This window comes from Neophocaena asiaeorientalis, unplaced genomic scaffold (assembly GCF_003031525.2).
Source record: "Neophocaena asiaeorientalis asiaeorientalis breed wild unplaced genomic scaffold, Neophocaena_asiaeorientalis_V1.1 scaffold556, whole genome shotgun sequence".
Classification (NCBI taxonomy): domain Eukaryota; kingdom Metazoa; phylum Chordata; class Mammalia; order Artiodactyla; family Phocoenidae; genus Neophocaena; species Neophocaena asiaeorientalis.
This window is the reverse complement of record NW_020171832.1, coordinates 119,893-137,931: the sequence shown is the minus strand read 5'-3', so window position 1 is coordinate 137,931 and position 18,039 is coordinate 119,893. Positions and strand designations below refer to the sequence as shown.

At 37.5% G+C, this 18,039-nt stretch overlaps 1 protein-coding gene across 1 annotated transcript in view; it reads left to right on the top strand.

Annotated features, from left to right (window-relative positions):
* Window positions 1–18,039, top strand: part of LOC112397062 (uncharacterized protein MCAP_0864-like) — a 235,657-nt gene that overhangs the window by 99,686 nt on the left and 117,932 nt on the right. Inside the window, exon 5 of the mRNA XM_024741141.1 lies at window positions 15,753–15,872. Coding sequence (XP_024596909.1) covers window positions 15,753–15,872 — 120 coding nt within the window. The remainder of the gene's footprint in view (window positions 1–15,752; window positions 15,873–18,039) is intronic.

Sequence of the window (18,039 nt, the reverse complement as noted above, 5' to 3'; positions counted from 1 at the left end):
CAGGATTTACCAAGCCGATCTCAGGGATTTAATCTGCAGCTTGTGCACCTTCACAGAAAGATTTCCACTCCTTTTTCTTAGTCTCCCTGCCCCTGAGGCTCAGCTTTGGCTTTGGGCCCATCTCTGCATGTGCATCACTCTCAGGCATCTGTTCCCTGCCCAGGTGAGAGGGAGAGAAAGCAGTGGCTGATTAGGGCACACTTACTCCTTCCACCTAGGGAGGGGTACAGCAGCCACACCTGGGGTGTGTGCAAGTTGCCTGTGGTGGCAGGGACCAGCAGGCAGTTGCAACAGACTGTGGCATGCTCCAGTGCCCACGGAGGCAAGAGCTGGTGTGTGTGGGGCAGTGGCATCCCCATCCCTTGCACACCTCTCAACAATGGTGCCTCATTTCCTCGTCAGATCACGCTTCCTCTAGGGGCATTCCCAGCCATGGAGCCCCTCACTCCCATCCCCTCTGTTGAATTCACACAGCCAACAGCATTCGTCTCCCCAGATCCTCTCTCTTAACCCCTCACTTTAGTACTCAGCCCCCACCAGCATTGGCAGATTTCCATCTCATGCAGGGGCACTCAGGACCCCAGAGCCTAAGCGGGCAGAGGAGGCCTTGGCTTGAGGGACAGGCGAACTACTCAGATGGGAGCCCTTTCCAGTTCCCATGGAGGCCGAAGAAGCTGGAGGGTGGGGAAAGGAGTTGTAATAGTAGCCCCACCCCTTGGGCACCACTCAACAATGATGCCTTGCTTCTATGGTGTTCTGGGCTTTTTTCCACAAACTTTCCCGGTTGTGCAGTCCCTTACTCCTGTCGCTTCAGGCTATCTTTATACAGCCAACAGCTGACTCCTACCTGCGTCTGGGCTCCAAACCCCACTTTCCAGCACCCAGCCCCCCTCAGCAACAGGCGACTCACGATTCAGGCTGGGATGCGCAGAGCTGCAGCGCAGACTATGCACGCAGTTCTTACTTTGTCCTGCCTTCCACAGGCCGTCTGCTGCATTCTCCTTTGGTCTCCTGAAGGTCTCCTTCTGTCCCAGCTGATTTCCCCACCATGAGGGATTTTCTGAGTGCGGGGACCTCCCCTCACCTTCAGCTTCCCACCAGGGTTGCTGGTCCCTTTTTTGATTCCTCTTTTCTTTTTTTTCTTCTTTCTTTTGTCCTACCGAGTTGTGAGGGGATTTTTCTTGTCCTTTTAGGTGTCTGAAGTCTTCCCCTAATGTTCAGCAGGTGCTCTGTGAGAAGTGTTCCATTTATGGATGTATTCTTGATATACTTCTGAGGGGTGACAAATTCTGCATCCTCCTATTCTGCCATCTTGCCTCCTCCTTCCATTTACAATTATCACAAAAGATTGGCTGTATTCCTCATGTTTTATTAAGGAATGTTTAATATAAATTTCATTTAACCCCGCATTGTACTATATAAGGTTAAAATCCTTCTAATATTTCTGGACTTTTTCCCCTATTTATAAACCTTAGATGTACTTACACGTAATGAGACTGTCTAGGTGATTCTTTTAATTCTACTTTATTTAATTTTTTATTTTTCTAATTTTTTATTGAAGTATAACATATATAAGAGAAAAATGCACAAATAATACATGTACAACTAAATTAAATTTCACAAAGTGAATTTCCCATGTAATCAGCATCCGGATCATGAAACTGAAGATTAACATCCCCCTAGAAGCTCTCTTGTACTTATCTTACTGTCACCCACCCAAAGGAAATCACTATCTTGAATTATAACACCATAGATTAATTTTGCCTATTTTTGAACTTTATGTGAATGGAATCATATGGTATGTATTCTCTTGTCTGGTTTACTTCACTTAGCATTATGTTTGCAAGAAGCATTCATCTTGCTATGGGTAGCTGCTGTTCGTTCACTCTTATTGCTGTTCAGTTTTCAATGGTATGAATATACCACAATGGATTTATCTATTCTACTGTGGGTGAGCATTTGGCTGTTTCCAATTTGGGGCTATTAAAATCAGTGCTGCCATGAACATTTGTGTGCATGTCTTTGGTACATATCTGAGTACATTTTTCTGTTGGGTATGTACCAGGTGTGGAAATTCTGGGTCATGGCATTATGCATATGGCCAGGCTTAGTAGATCCTACTATTTATTCAACGTAGCTATGTTAATTTACATTCCCAGTAGGAATGTTTGAAAACTCTTGTTGATCTGTAAATTACAACTTGCTTTTCTTTTTTCTTCTTGTTAAGTCTTAGTATTCTTTCCATGTCAGGACACAGAGATCTACTTCATTCTTTTTTTTTAATATATATATATATATGGTATTCCATAGGAATATAGGTTACTTAATGTTTCTCTAATATTGACCGTGAAGGTGTTTTCTTTTATTTTTGCTATATAAAAATGCGTAACTTCCAAAATTTAAAGTATACCCACCTTTTTACACCATAGTTTATAACAGATACATTTGACATGTACAAATTATTCATTAAATATGTACAAGTGATTTTTTTAACTTTTTATTTTGAAATAATTTTAGATTTATAGAAAGTTGTAAAAATAGTACAGGGAGTTCCCATATACGCAGCTTCCCCTAATGCTAACAACTTTCATAACTATGGTACAATTATAAAAACTAAGAAATTAACATTGGTATAATACTATTAACTAACCTACAGACTTTATTTGATTTTATCAGTTGTTTCACTGACATGTTTTTTTTTTCCACTCCAGGATTCAATCTGGGATCACTGATTGCATTTAGACCTCATATCTTTTTAGTCTCCTTTGATCTGTGACAGTTCCTCATTCTTTCTTTGTCTTTCATGACTCGAGGTTTTTGAAGAGAACTGGTCAGTTATTTTGTAGAATCCCCTCAATTTGGGTTTGTCTGATGTTTACGCATAATTTAACAGAGATTGTTCATTTTTGGCAAGAATACCACAGAAGTGATATGCCCTTCTCAGTGTATCATGTCAGGGTGTATGTGATGTCAATATGTCTTAATACAGATGATGTTAAATGTTGATCACTTGGCTAAGGTGTTGTATGCCAAGTTCCTCCACTGTAAAATTATTTTTCCCTTTACAATTAATAAATATCTTGGGGTAGAAACTTTGAGAATATTCAAATATTCTGTTTCTCCTCAAACTTTCACCTACTTTTAGCATAGATTTTGCTTGCAACAGTCATTACTGTGCTCTTCTAACAATTTTTTCTTTTTCTCATTCCTTCTATGTTTATTAATTGGAATTTCTCTGTAAGGAACAGCTGTTCCTTCTCTCCCATTTGTTTAACTATTCAATTATTTGTTAATGTCAGTATGGACTCATTCACTTTTATTTTGTGGGTTATAATCCAGTACTACAGTTATTTATTTTGTTGCTCAATTGTTCCAGTTTGGCCATTAGGAGCTCTTTGAGGTGGCACCTGTGCCCTTTCAACATGCCTCTGTCTTCCTTTGAACTCTTCCTTACTTTCTGGCATCATAAAATGTTCTAGGCTCATCTTAAATTTTTCCTGCCCCACCCCTGGAATCAACCAGTTCTCTAAGATCTTCTGATGTCTTTTACTGGAGAATAGTATTTAGAAACCAAGATATTGGCTTTGGGTGTGCTCATTGCTACTGGGGTTGCCTTGCTTCTGAACATTCATTGTTTTTTGTCATTTATGCTTTTCTCCTGGATTGTGACATTCAGAGTACACATTCATTGTTTTTTTTAAAGTAAATATTTAAAGCTATAAATTTTCTTCTAAGTACTTTGATAAATAGTGCTTCCATTATCATTTATTTCTAAATAGTTTATAACTCGACTTCTATTTCCTCTTTGGCCCAAGGTTTATCAGATGTATGTTGAAGTTTCCATGTATGTGGTTTTTGACGACCGTTTGTCGTCGATTTTCATGTGATTTTATTGTGGACAATGAATGTGGGTGTAATTTTTTTTCTTTTTATGAATATATTAAAAATGTCAGTTGTGGCTGATTACGTGGTCAAGTTTTGTGGTTATACCATGTGTTTGGAAGAAATGATTATTAGATATAAGTTCCAATTATGGCCATACATTAAGCTTGTTAATTATGTTATTCGAATCCTCAATATCTTTACCTATTTTTCATGTCATTGTGACCATTTCTGTGAGAAATGAGTTAATATCTTTTATTATGATTATTAATTTGTTCTTATTGGATTTTTAACAGATTTTTCCTTTATATAATTTGAGGCTATGTTTTGGGTATACAAAGGCTCATAATTCGTAATTTTCTTTGTAAATTGGGCTTTTTATCAAAATAAAAGTGTTGTTCCATTTAGTGTCTTGCTAGTTATTAACATTAATATATAGCTTTTATCATTTTAAAGCATCTGTCCGGTATATATTTTCTTAACCTTTTTTCTATGTTCCTCTGTTAAATTATTTTTTTAAGGTGTGACTGCTGAAAACAAATTCAGCTGATTTTTTTCCTCTTAGTATGCTTAGAGAAATATTTTCAGGGTACAAAGTGGGAATGGAAATAGTACGATCCATGAAAAATATTTTAAAGGTGCATTTAGGCTTTTCAGAACTTCTTCCCAGTATACCTTCCCAAAGGCTGATAATTACCCTTCCCTGACTCAGTCAGATGGCATAGGTACTATCAAAACAGCTAGTTCCTCACCTGATTTCCCCACAGTGAAGCCCATCATTTAACAACTACTGTACACACATACACACACACACACACACACACACACACACATACACACACAAGCTTACAGACAGCATTTCAGTACCTCATTCATTCTGAACTCGCAGGCTCAGTGGCCATGGCTCACGGGCCCAGCCGCTCTGCAGCATGTGGGATCTTCCCGGACCGGGGCATGAACCTGTGTCCCCTGCATCGGCAGGCAGACTCCCAACCACTGCGCCACCAGGGAAGCCCCATTCATTTTTCTAAAGAGAACATAGTATAATAAATACCCATTAACACGGATTCAAAAATAACCAAGATTTTGTTATATGTGTTTCATCTGTTCCTATTCTTGTTTGGTGAAGTAATTCAAGGCAGATCCAAGACTCCATACTGTTTTCATCCCTGTTTACTTCAGTTTGTTTTTTTTTAAAAAATAAATGTATTTATTTATTTTTGGCTGCATTGGGTCTTTGTTGCTGCTTTCTCTAGTTGTCAGAATGGGGGCTACTCTTCATTGCGGTGCACAGGCTTCTCATCATGGTGTCTTCTCTTTGTTGCGGAGCACAGGCTCTAGGCGCGTAGACTTCAGTACTGGTGGCTTGCAGGCTCAGTAGTTGTGGTTCGCAGGCTCTTGAGCACAGGCTCAGTAGTTGTGGCACACAGGCTTAGTTGCTCCATGGCATGTGGGATCTTCCCAGACCAGGGCTTGAACCCGTGTCCTGTACATTGGCAGGTGGATTCTTAATCACTGCGCCACCAGGGAAGTCCCTACTTCAGTTTGACATGCCATTTTCTTATATAACAACAGTATTATTAGCCCCAAATTAGCAACAGTTCCTCAGTATTATCTAATTCCCAGTCCATAATCAAATTTCCTCACTTCTTAAAAAAGAAGTATATTTTTTTACAGTTTATTTGTTTGAATCTGATTCTGTACAAGGTCTATGTATCCCATTTGACTGTCACTTTTCTTCTCTTTTATCTTGAAAATTCTCTCCCCCCTTTTCTCCCTTTGTCATCATTAACTTGTAGAAACTGAACCAAATATCCTTTTAAGTGCCTCAATCTTAAATATGAATAGACAATAAAGGATCTCCAGACTTTTGAGAGATGCCTCAAATGTGAAAGACAGAAAGTGAAGAGAGAAAAAAACAAACCAAAAGGAAACAGAAGCAATGCAGTGAGCTGAAGAAAACTTTAAAAACACATTATAATTGATAACCTCAAAAAAATAAACAGAATAAATGGTATCAATGAAACAAAAACCAGGTACAGTAAAAAGAGGACCTTTTGGAGAATAAGAATTCTTGGTAATTAAAATATGATAGCAGAAATTAAAAATTTCATAGGCAGGACGGAAGATAATGAAAGTAGAACAAAATTTCAAAAGTGGTAAGATGGCAAAGAAAGGGTAAGAAAATTAGATCTCTCTGGGAAGCCCCACATTCAAAAAAATAGAAAGATACTCCAGAGATAAAATAGAGAAAATGGAGGGGAAGGAATCTTTCTCCTTTTCCTAGGGAAAAATTCCTGGAATTCAAAGACATCCATTTCCAAAGGAAGTATTCACCATGAGCCCAGTACAGAGAATGACAAAAGACTAACATGAAGATATATTGTGATCAAATTTAAGAATACAAAGTGAAAAGAGAAACTTTTAAACCTTCTGAACTGGGGTGGAGACAGGGTGGGGAGCACCTACCAGGTATCACACAAAGCAGTAGGAATTAGAATGTCATTGGACTTCTCAGAAGCAATATTAAGAGTTAGGAAACTAGAACAAAGCCCTAATTTTCTGATGAAGATTACTTTCCTCATCTATGATTCTACATCCAGCCAAACTGTTCAGTCTGAGATCAAATAAAGATATTTTCAGATTATCAAGGTCTCAGATTTACCTCTCGTGCACAAAAAGCTCTTGGAGGATTTACTCCACCAAAAGGAGTAAACCAAGGAGGAAGACTTTAGAACCAGGATACAGGAGATCTGACATGAAAGAAAGCTGAAATAATAAGGAAGGGAAGTCCCAGAATGACAGTTGTATAATCAAACCAGAGCATAATGAGACTAGAGCAGGGGAGTGGAGAGCTCTAGGAAGGCTGCCTCTGGAAAAGAAATGATGTGGAAGGATTATTTGCTGTGCTGAAGGTATCGAGAGAGGAGGATTACACCTCTGTAAGATTCAGAAGTGACAGGCATACAAAAAACTAAGAAGGAAGAAAAGGAGATGTTTTTTAATCCAGGGGCAACAAAAAGTTGTACAAAAAAAGAAATGTGATCATGGCATAACATGTAGCCCATAGTGAAGAATAATATCAACACTGGATAAAAAGAGTGATTTAACTATATTGGGAGGATGAGGGGAGGAAGGCTCTGTGTGAGTGCATGTGTGTGCATGTGTGTGTGTGTGTGTCTGTATAGGTGTGTAGATATGTATAGGAGGGTTAATTCTTATTGCTATTGTGTTAGAGACTGCAAGGTACTTATCCCAACGTACATTCTTCTTTCTTCCTTAGAAATAGAACTATGGATATATCTGGGGGTTAATCTTTCCAGTTGAAAGACTACATTTCTCAGCTTAACTTGCAGCTAGGTACAGCCAGGTGTCTAGGTTCAGCAGAAGTATACTGTGGTACTTCCAGGAAATATCCTTGAAAGGGACAGAGGAGTCTTCTACTGCTGATGGTCTGGAATGGGAAAGTGATAGTTGGCATTTCTGCCATTATCATAGACCATGAGAATAATGGACACACACCAAAGATAGTAGACCACAGAGCTGGAAGGATCCTGGGGCCCTGATGACACTCTAAAGCTATCATATCAGCATTGGACTGGCTAACAATACATTTGTTTTATGTAAGATAATATATTGATACCTTTGTATATTTAAGTCATCATATTCAGGTCTCAGTTATATTAAGTAGCAGAACCAGATTTAACTGATTTATTCACTAGACAATATCTAAAATGAAATTTAAGAAATAACAGTATAAGCATGTTATTTAATAATACAGAGTTAAATACTAGAAGAAAAAAAGTTGAACGTTATTTTGGGCAGTGAGAATTGGGGTAAAATCAAATGATTACTATTTTTTCTTATAACTCTTTTAGAAATATTTGACACTTTAAGTTATGTACATGTATTACTTTGATAAAAGTTAAATTATTTGTTCAGGTACATTTTAATTAGTATTACAAGTAAAAATACACATTCATTGCAAAAATTCAAACAATACAAAAGATATAAAGTTATGCTTCCCTTCAATATTTGTTGCCTTTTCCTTGCCTGAGAATTCCATTCTCCTCCCCACGAAAAATGGCTATTTGGTATGTGTCTCTCTATACTTTCTCTGTACATTCATTTACCATATAAGAGAAGCATAGTTTTTTTTTCTTTTCTTTTTTTTTTAACATCTTTATTGGAGTATAGTTGCTTGACAGTGTTGTGTTAGTTTCTGCTGTATAACAAAGTGAATCAGCTATATGTATACATATATCCCTATATCCCCTCCCTCTTGTGCCTCCCTCCCACCCTTCCTATCCCACCCCTCTAGGTGGTCACAAAGCACCCAGCTGATCTCCCTGTGTTGTGTAGCTGCTTCCCACTAGCTATCTGTTTTACATTTCGTAATGTATATATGTCAGTGTTACTCTCTCACTTCGTCCCAACTTACCCTCCCCCCTCCCCGTGTCCTCAAGTCCATTCTGTATGTCTGCGTCTTTATTACTGTCCTGCCCCTAGGTTCATCAGAACCATTTTTTTTTAAGATTTCATATATATGTGTTAGCATATGGTATTTGTTTTTCTCTTTCTGACTTACTTCACTCTGTATGACAGACTCTAGGTCCATCCAACTCAGTACAAATAACTCAATTTCATTTCTTTTTATGGCTGAGTAATATTCCATTGTATATATGTGCCACATCTTTATCCATTCATCTGTAGATGGACACTTAGGTTGCTTCCATGTCCTGGCTATTGTAAATAGTGCTGCAATGAACACTGTGGTAGATGTCTCTTTTTCGGTTTATGGTTTTCTCAGGGTATATGCCCAGTGGTGGTATTGCTGGGTCGTATGGTAGTTCTATTTTTAGTTTTTTAAGGAAACGCCATACTGTTCTCCATAGTGGCTATATCAATTTACATTCCCACCAACAGTGCAAGAGGGTTCCCTTTTCTCCTCACCCTCTCCAGCATTTATTGTTTCTAGAATTTTTGATGATGGCCATCCTGACTGGTGTGAGGATGGCCTCACTGTGTTTTTGATTTGCATTTCTCTAATGATTAGTGATGTTGAGCATCCTTTCATGTGCTTGTTAGCAATCTGTATATCTTCTTTGGAGAAATGTCTATTTAGGTCTTCTGCCCATTTTTGGATTAGGTTGTTTGATTTTTGATACTGAGCTGCATGAGCTGCTTGTATATTTTGGAAATTAATCCTTTGCAAATATTTTCTCCCATTCTAAAGGGTAGTCTTTTCCTCTTCTTTATGGTTTCCTTTGCTGTGCAAAAGCTTTTAAGTTTCATTAGGTCCCATTTGTTTATTTTTGTTTTTATTTCCATATCTCTAAGAGATGGGTCAGAAAAGATCTTGCTGTAATTTATGTCATAGAGTGTTCTGCCTATGTTTTCCTCTAAGAGTTTTATAGTGTCTGGCCTTACATTTAGGACTTTAATCCATTTTGAGTTTATTTTTGTGTATGGTGTTAGGAAGTGTTCTAATTTCATTCTTTTACTTGTAGCTGTCCAGTTTTCCCAGTGCCACTTATTGAAGAGGTTGTCTTTTCTCCGTTGTATATTCTTGCCTCTTTTATCAAAGATAAGGTGACCATAGGTGTGTGGGTTTATATCTGGACTTTCTATCCTGTTGCATTGATCTATATTTCTGTTTTTGTGCTAGTACCGTACTGTCTTGATTACTGTAGCTTTGTAGTATAGTCTGAAATCAGGGAGCCTGATTCCTCCAGCTCCATTTTTCTTTCTCAAGTTTCCTTTGGCTATTCAGGGTCTTTTGTGTTTCCATACAAATTGTGAAATTTTTTGTTCTAGTTCTGTGAAAACTGCCATCAGTAGTTTGATAGGGATTGCATAGAATCTGTAGATTGCTTGGGTAGTATAGTCATTTTTACAATGTTGATTTTCCAATCCAAGAACATGGTATATTTCACTATCTGTTTTTATCTTCTTTAATTTCTTTCATCAGTGTATTATAGTTTTCTGCATACAGGTCTTTTGTCTCCTTAGGTAGGTTTATTCCTAGGTATTTTGTTCTTTTTGTTGCAATGGTAAATGGGAGTTTTTCCTTAATTTCTCTTTCACATTTTTCATCAGTGGTGTATAGGAATGCAAGAGATTTCTGTGCATTAATTTTGTATCCTGCTAATTTACCAAATTCATTTATTAGCTCTAGTAATTTTCTGGTAGTATCTTTAGGATTCTATATGTATAGTGTCATGTCATCTGCAAACAGTGACAGCTTTACTTTTTCTTTTCTGATTTGGATTCCTTTTATTTCTTTTTATTCTCTGATTCCTGTGGCTAAAACTTCCAAAAGTATGTTGAATAACAGTGGTGAGAGTGGGCAGCCTTGTCTTGTTCCTGATCTTAGAGGAAGTGGTTTCAGTTTTTCACCATTGAGAATGATGTTGGCTGTGGGTTTGTCATATATGGCCTTTGTTATGTTGAGGTAAGTTCCCTCTGTGACTACTTTCTGGAGAGTTTCATCATAAATGGGTTTTGAATTTTGTTGAAAGCTTTTTCTGCATCTATTGAGATGATCATATGGTTTTTATCCTTCAGTTTGTTAATATGGTGTATCACATTGATTGATTTGTGTGTATTGAAGAATCCTTGCATTCCTGGATAAACCCCACTTGATCATGGTGTATGATGCTTTTAATGTGTTGTTGGATTCTATTTTCTAGTATTTTGTTGACGATTTTTGCATCTATGTTCATCAGTGATATTGGCCTGTAGTTTTCTTTTTTTGTGACATCTTTGTCTGGTTTTGGTATCAGGGTGATGGTGGCCTTGTAGAATGAATTTGGAAGTGTTCCACCCTCTGCTATATCTTTTAAGAGTTTGAGAAGGATAGGTGTTAGCTGTTCTCTAAATGTTTGAGAGAATTCACCTGTGAAGCCATCTGATCCTGGGCTTTTGTCTATTGGAAGAATTTTAATCACAGTTTCAATTGCATTACTTGTGATTAGTTGTTCATATTTTCTATTTCTTCCTGGTTTAGTCTTGGAAGGTTGTGATTTTCTAAGAATTTGTCCATTTCTTCCAGGTTGTCCATTTGATTGGCATATAGTTGCTTGTAGTAATCTCTCATGATCTTTTGTATTTCTTCAGTGTCATTTGTTACTTCTCCTTTTTCATTTCTAATTCAGTTGATTTGAGTCTTCTCTCTTTTTTTCTTGATGAGTCTGGCTAATGGTTTATCAGTTTTGTTTATCTTCTCAAAGAACCAACTTTTAGTTTTATTGATCTTTGCTCTTGTTTTTTTCATTTCTTTTTCATTTATTTCTCCCTGATCTTTATGATTTCTTTCCTTCTGCCAACTTTGTGGGTTTTTTTGTTTTTCTTTCTCTAACTGCTTTATGTGTAAGGTTAGGTTATTTGAGATGTTTCTTGTTTCTTGAGGTAGGATTGTATTGCTATAAACTTCCCTCTTAGAACTGCTTTTGCTGCATCCCATAGGTTTTGGTTCATTGTGTTTTCATGGTCATTTGTTTCTAGGTATTTTTTGATTTCTTCAGTGATCTCTTGGTTATTTAGTAGTGTATCGTTTAGCTTCCAAGTGTTTGTATTTTTTACAGTTTTTTTCCTGTCTCATAGCATTGTGGTTGGAAAAGGTACTTGATACAATTTGAAGTTTCTTAAACTTACTGAGGCTTGATTTGTGACCCATGACATGGTCTATCCTGGAGAATGTTCCATGAGCATTTGAGAAGAAAGTGTATTTTGTTGTTTTTGGATGGAATGTCCCATATATCAATTAAGTCCATCTTGTCTAATGTTATTTAAAACTTGGGTTTCCTTATTTATTTTCATTTTGGATTATTTGTCCATTGGGTAAAGTGGGGTTTTAAAGTCCCCTACTATTACTGTGTTACTGTTGATTTCCCCTTTTATGGTTGTGAGCATTTGCCATATATGTTGAGGTGCTCCTATGTTGGGTGTATATTTACAATTGTTATATCTTCTTCTTGGTTCGATCCCTTGATCATTATGTAGTGTCCTTCTTTGTATCTTGTAATTTTATTTTAAAGTCTATTTTGCCTGATATGAGACTTGCTACTCCAGCTTTCTTTTGATTTCCATTTGCATGGAATATCTTTTTCCATCCCCTCACTTTGAGTCTGTATGTGTCCCTAGGTCTGAAGTGGGTCTCTTGTAGACAGCATATATATGGGTCTTGTTTTTGTATCCATTCAGCCAGTCTGTGTCTTTTCATTGGAGCATTTAATCCATTTGCATTTAAGGTAATTATCGATATGTATGTTCCTATCACCATTTTCATAATTGGGGTTTGTTTTTGTAGGTCTTTTCCTTCTCTTGTGTTTCTTGCCTAGCAAAGTTCATTTAGCATTTGTTGTAAAGCTGGTTTGGTGGTGCTGAATTCTCTTAACTTCTCGTTGTCTGTATAGGTTTTAATTTCTCTGTTGAATCTGAATGAGATCCTTGCTGGCTAGAGTAATCTTGGTTGTAGGTTTTTCCCTTTTATCACTTTAAATATGTCTAGCACTCCCTTCTGGCTTGCAGGGTTTCTGCTGAAAGGTCAGCTCTTAACCTTATGTGGATTCCCTTGTATTTTATTTGTTGCTTTTCCCTTGCTACTTTTAATGTTTCTCCTTTGTGTTTAATTTTTGATAGTTTGATTAATATGTGTCTTGGAGTGTTTCTCCTTGAATTTATCCTGTGTGGGACTCTCTTTGCTTCCTGGACTTGATTGACTCTTTCCTTTCCCATATTAGGGAAACTTTCAACTATAATCTCTTCAAATATTTTATCAGACCCAGGTCTTCTTCTGGGACCCCTATAAGTTGAATGTTGGCATGTTTAATGTTATCCCAGAGGTCTCTGAGACTGCCCTCAGTTCTTTTCATTCTTTATTCTTTATTCTGCTCTTCGGTGGTTATTTCTACTATTTTGTCTTCCAGGTCACTTATCCGTTCTTCTGCCTCAGTTATTCTGCTATTGATTCCCTCCAAAGAATTTTTAATTTCATTTATTGTGGTATTCATCATTGTTGTTTGCTCTTTATTTCGTCTAAGTACTTGTTAAACGTTTCTTGTATTTTTTCCATTCTATTTCCAAGATTTTGGATCATCTTTACTATGATTACTCTGAATTCTTTTTCAGGTGGACTGCCTATTTCCTCTTCATTTGTTAGGTCTGGTGGGTTTTTACCTTACTCCTTCATCTGCTGCATATTTCTCTGTCTTCTCATTTTGTTTAACATACTGTGTTTGGGATCTCCTTTTCACAGGCTGCAAGTTCATAGCTCCCGTTGTTTTTGGTGTCTGCCCCTAGTGGGTGAGGTTGGTTCAGTGGCTTGTGTAGGCTTCCTAGTGGCGGGGCCTGGTGACTGTGTTCTGGTGAGTGGGGCTGGATCTTGTCTTTCTGGTGGGCAGGCTGTGTCTGGTTTTGTGTTTTGGGGTGTCTGTGAACTTAGTGTGATTTTAGGCAGCCTCTCTGCTGATGGGTGGGGCTATTTTCCTGTCTTGCTAGTTGTTTGGCATGGGGCATCCAGCACTTGAGCTTGCAGGCCATTGGGTGGAGCTGGGTCTTAGCGTTGAGAAGGAGATCTCTGGGAGAGCTCTCGCCAGTTGGTGTTATGTGGAGCTGGGGCGTCTCTCTGGTAGTGCAATGTCCTGGACTTAGCTCTCCCACCTCGGAGGCTCAGGCTTCACACCCAGCTGGAGCACCAAGACCCTGTCAACCACATGGCTCAGAAGAAAAGGAACAAAAAAAAGGGAATAAAATAATAATAATAAAATTTTAAAAATTATAAAGTAAAGAAAAAATAAAAAAAAGAGAGCAACCAAACCAATAAACAAATCCACCAACGATAGCAAGCACTAAAAACTAAACTAAGATAAAAATCAGAAACAAATCAGTTGCAGACAGCAAACCCCTAGTCTACAGTTGCTCCCAAAGTCCACTGCCTCAATTTTGGGAATATTCATTGTCTATTCAGGGATTCCACAGATGCAGCATTCATCTATTGATTGTGGGAGTGTAATCCGCTGCTCCTGAGGCTGGTGGGAGAGATTTCCCTTTCTCTTCTTTGTTCACACAGCTCCTGGGGTTCAGCTTTGGTTTTGGCCCCACCTCTGTGTGTAGGTTGCCCTCAGGCGTCTGTTCCCCACCCAGACAGGAGAGGGTTAAAGCAGCGGCTGATTAGGGCTCTTTTGCTGTCTCAGGCCAGGGAGAGGGAGGGGGATGGTAGTCATAATTGGAATGCGATGGGAGCATGCAGCGGCAGAGGCCAGCGTGACATTACAACAGCCTGAGGTGCTCTGTGTGTTCTCGGGGGGAAGTTGTCCCTGGATCTGGGGACAGTGGCAGTGGTGTGCTGCACAGGCTCCTGTGGGGTTGTGGGGGCGGGTATGGGTAGTGACCTGTGTTTGCACATAAGATTCTTGGTGACAGCAGCAGCAGCGTTAGCATTTCATGCCTGTCTCTGTGGTCTGAGCTGCTAACCACAGCTCACGCCCATCTCTGGAGCTCACTTAGGTGGTGCTCAGTCTCCTGTGGGCACACATGGAAGGAATCCCGTCTCCTCACACACCCCGAAACAATGGTCTCTTGCCTCTTCGGCAGGTCCAGACTTTTTCCCTGACTCCCTCCCAGCTAGTTTTAGCACGCCAGCCCTCTTCAGGCTGTCTTCACGCAGCCAACCCCAGTCTTCTTCCTGGGATCTGATCTCCGAAGCCCAAGCCTCAGCTCCCAGCCCCCACCTGCCCCGGCGGGTGAGCAGAAAATTGTCTCAGGCTGGTGAATGCTGGTTGGCACCGATCCTCTGTGCAGGAATCTCTCCGCTTTGCCCTCTGCACCCCTGTTGCTGCGCTCTCCTCCATGGCACCAAAGCTTTTCCCCATCCACCTCCCTCTCTACCAGTGAAGGGGCTTCCTAGTGTGTGGAAACTTTTCCTCTTTTACAGCTCCCTCCCAGAGGTGCAGGTCCTGTCCCTATTCTTTTGTCTCTGTTTTTTCTGTTTTCTTTTGCCCTACCTAGGTACGTGGGGATTTTCTTGCCTTTTGGGAAGTCTGAGGTCTTCTGCCAGCATTCAGTAGGTGTTCTGTAAGAGTTGTTCCACATGTAGATGTATTTTTGATGTAATTGTGGGGAGGAAGGTGATCTCCACGTCTTATTTCTCCACCACCTTGAAGGTCCCCCCCCATAGTTTTCTTTTATTTTTATTAAAAATGGATTTAAAATTAAAAAAAAATTATTTTGGAGTATAGTTGTTTTACTATGTTGTGTTAGTTTCAGGTGTACAGCAAAGTGAATCAGTTATACATATACATATATCCACTATTTTTTTAGATTTTTTTCCCATAGCCCATTACAGAGTACTGAGTAGAGCTCCCTGTGCTGTACAGTAGGTTCTTATTAATTATCTATTTATATGTAATAGTGTGTATATGTCAATCCCAATCTCCCAGTTTATCCCACCCCTTCCTTATCTGCTGGTAACCATAAGTTTGTTTTCTATTGATACATCTGTGACTCTACTTCTGTTTTGTAACTACATTCATTTGTCCCCTTTTTTTAGATTCCACATATAAGCAGTATCATAATGATATTTGTCTTTTCTGTGTCTGACTTACTTCACTCAGTATGACAGTCTCTAGGTCCATCCATGTTGCTGCAAATGGCATTATTTTGGTTTTTTTTATGGCTGAGTAATATTCCATTGTATATATGTACCACATCTTCTTTATCCATACCTCTGTTGATGGACATTTAGTTTGCTTCCATGTCCTGGCTATTGTAAATAGTGCTGCAATGAAAAAAGTGGATTTAAATTTTGATAAAGTACTCATGAGGAAATATTTAGGCTTATAACAGTTGTTATTTGTTTATATTTTTAGAATTCGAGATGCAAGCATGCAGTTAAAAAGTCACCAAAATGATTTTCAGAGAGTACAGAAAGAATTGAGTCAGTTGCAACATGAGTTAAAAATTAAACAAAGACAATCACAAATCTTCAGGTAAGATTATCTTTAAAGAATTGAGTATTATAGTATTGAAAATATACACTCATTTAATTCTAACTTTATAAACATTCAAACACCTTTTAGTAATATAGTTTCTATGTTTATATAGTTTAATATTATAGTGTTTTTGAAAAAAATGGAAACACTTCACTTTTTTTAAAACTATTATCTCAACTAAATAGTTTTGCCAATAACATTTAAATTAGGCAAACACCTTGTTCTGATTTTGCAGTGACATTTAGAATGAAAGCACAGTAACTAATTCATTTTCTTCTTGGCCAGTATTTCTTGGTATACTTGATCTCCTGACCGACAGTCCAGTGACATGAAAAGAGTAGAATGGGGAAACTTTCTAACTGGATAGTAATAGACCTCCTAAATTTAGAAATTTCCAATATAAATGGTGTTAAGTCTGCTTTTATATAATCTTTGAAGGCTTTATAATAACTAAAGGTAAAGCCCAATGTTCTAAAGAAAATAGGAAGTACTTTTTAAAAATGGAATTGAATATATTGAGAATATCAGAAAGAATGATTAATTTTTAAATTGAGTAACTTTTAGCTCTTAGAAAAGGAAAATAAGTTAAATGAACATTATAAATAGACACAGGTTCAGGATGACTAAAAAACATATGCCGGGTAAATACTTTTAATGTTCTTATTTTTTCCAGTCTACTTATTATTATTGGGAATATTGTTCTGTTAAAAAAATTATCTGGGCTAATAATTTTTTTATGCAATATCTGGTGATAACCTGTTAGCCATCTAACCTTTCATTAATGCCTTGCACATAACTGATGCTAAATAAATAATTTTTGAATTAATGAATGAGTCTACTCACAAAACAGATGACAATTTTTGTCATCAGAAATCTTCTCTGTCCTTTCCTAGAAATCTAGTATTGAACCAGCAGGATATCACCCCGGTGACCCCAACTCTTCATTTTAGTCAGGACCATCAGTATTCAGTCTTGGCCCCAACAATAGCTTTGGCTCAGGTCCGCTTGGGAAATCCCATTTGTTTTATCCAGAGATGCCATTATGGATGGCAGGATTGACTAAATTTTAAAGGCTAGACTAGGACTAGATTAGACAATTAATGCTGCTTCAGGATATTATGGACTGATAAAGTCAGTCTTTATTATTCACATTTTACATGTAATTTGTAGTATTTTAAATTCTTGAAGAAGCTTATACATATTTAAATGTTATCTTTATTCTGTGTTGTAATTTTGTCATCATTTTGCATTATACTTTTACTGCTTATTTTTTAAAATGTTTTCAAAAGATCTGTGGTTTTTGTTTACTTTTAGATAAAAGATCACAAATTGGGAGTTTCGGATCTGATTTATATAAAAAAGTAACACTAGAAATTTTAGAAGTAACCATTTAACTAGACAGTATAAATAAAAGTTTGTGACAGATGAATAAAAATAATTACATGTTTTATTAATACTCTCACTAGTAGGTACATTGCATGGGAGAAGGCAGTCTGGTGAAAATAAAATCAAACCAAAAGTTGTAGAGTTCAGTGATTTTGTTGCATTACTAAAAGCTCATTTTAAACTAGTTTACTGATTATTTAAAAAAAATATCTACCAGAACGTAAAACTTCGACTTTGCTGTGGATAAAGAAAAGAAGCTTATAATCTTCTCTCTTAAAGTGGTAAAGAAAAGAAGTTTGAGCTTTAGCTACTCAGGTGTAATCATCTTTATTTACGGAGTCCAAAAGGAAATGCACTGTGTCTTTGAGTCACTTTGCTCTTTTTAAATTATTCTCTCATTTGTTTAATTGCAATAGGGCTTAATCACCTAGCCTCCAGCAAAGTGTTCTTCATGCTTTGTATTTTCCCTGACCTCATTTCCAACCTGTCTCTCGCAAGGGGTTGATGAGGAGTAGCAGTGGTATGCCTCAGTTGGCTCAGCACAACTGCTATTCAGAATAAAGTGTCTTTTGAGAATGGAAATTAACTTTTGAAAGCCTGTAAAATAGATACTAAAAAACAATACGGAATATAGGTATACTTCACTTTATGTAAAGTTGTGTATAACTCCAAAATTCCAAATCAATCCATATTTGAAATATTTTGGTAGTGCTTACTTTTATAGGATTCTTATTGTAAATCTTTCATAAATTGTTTGAAATATACGTATCCTTTAATT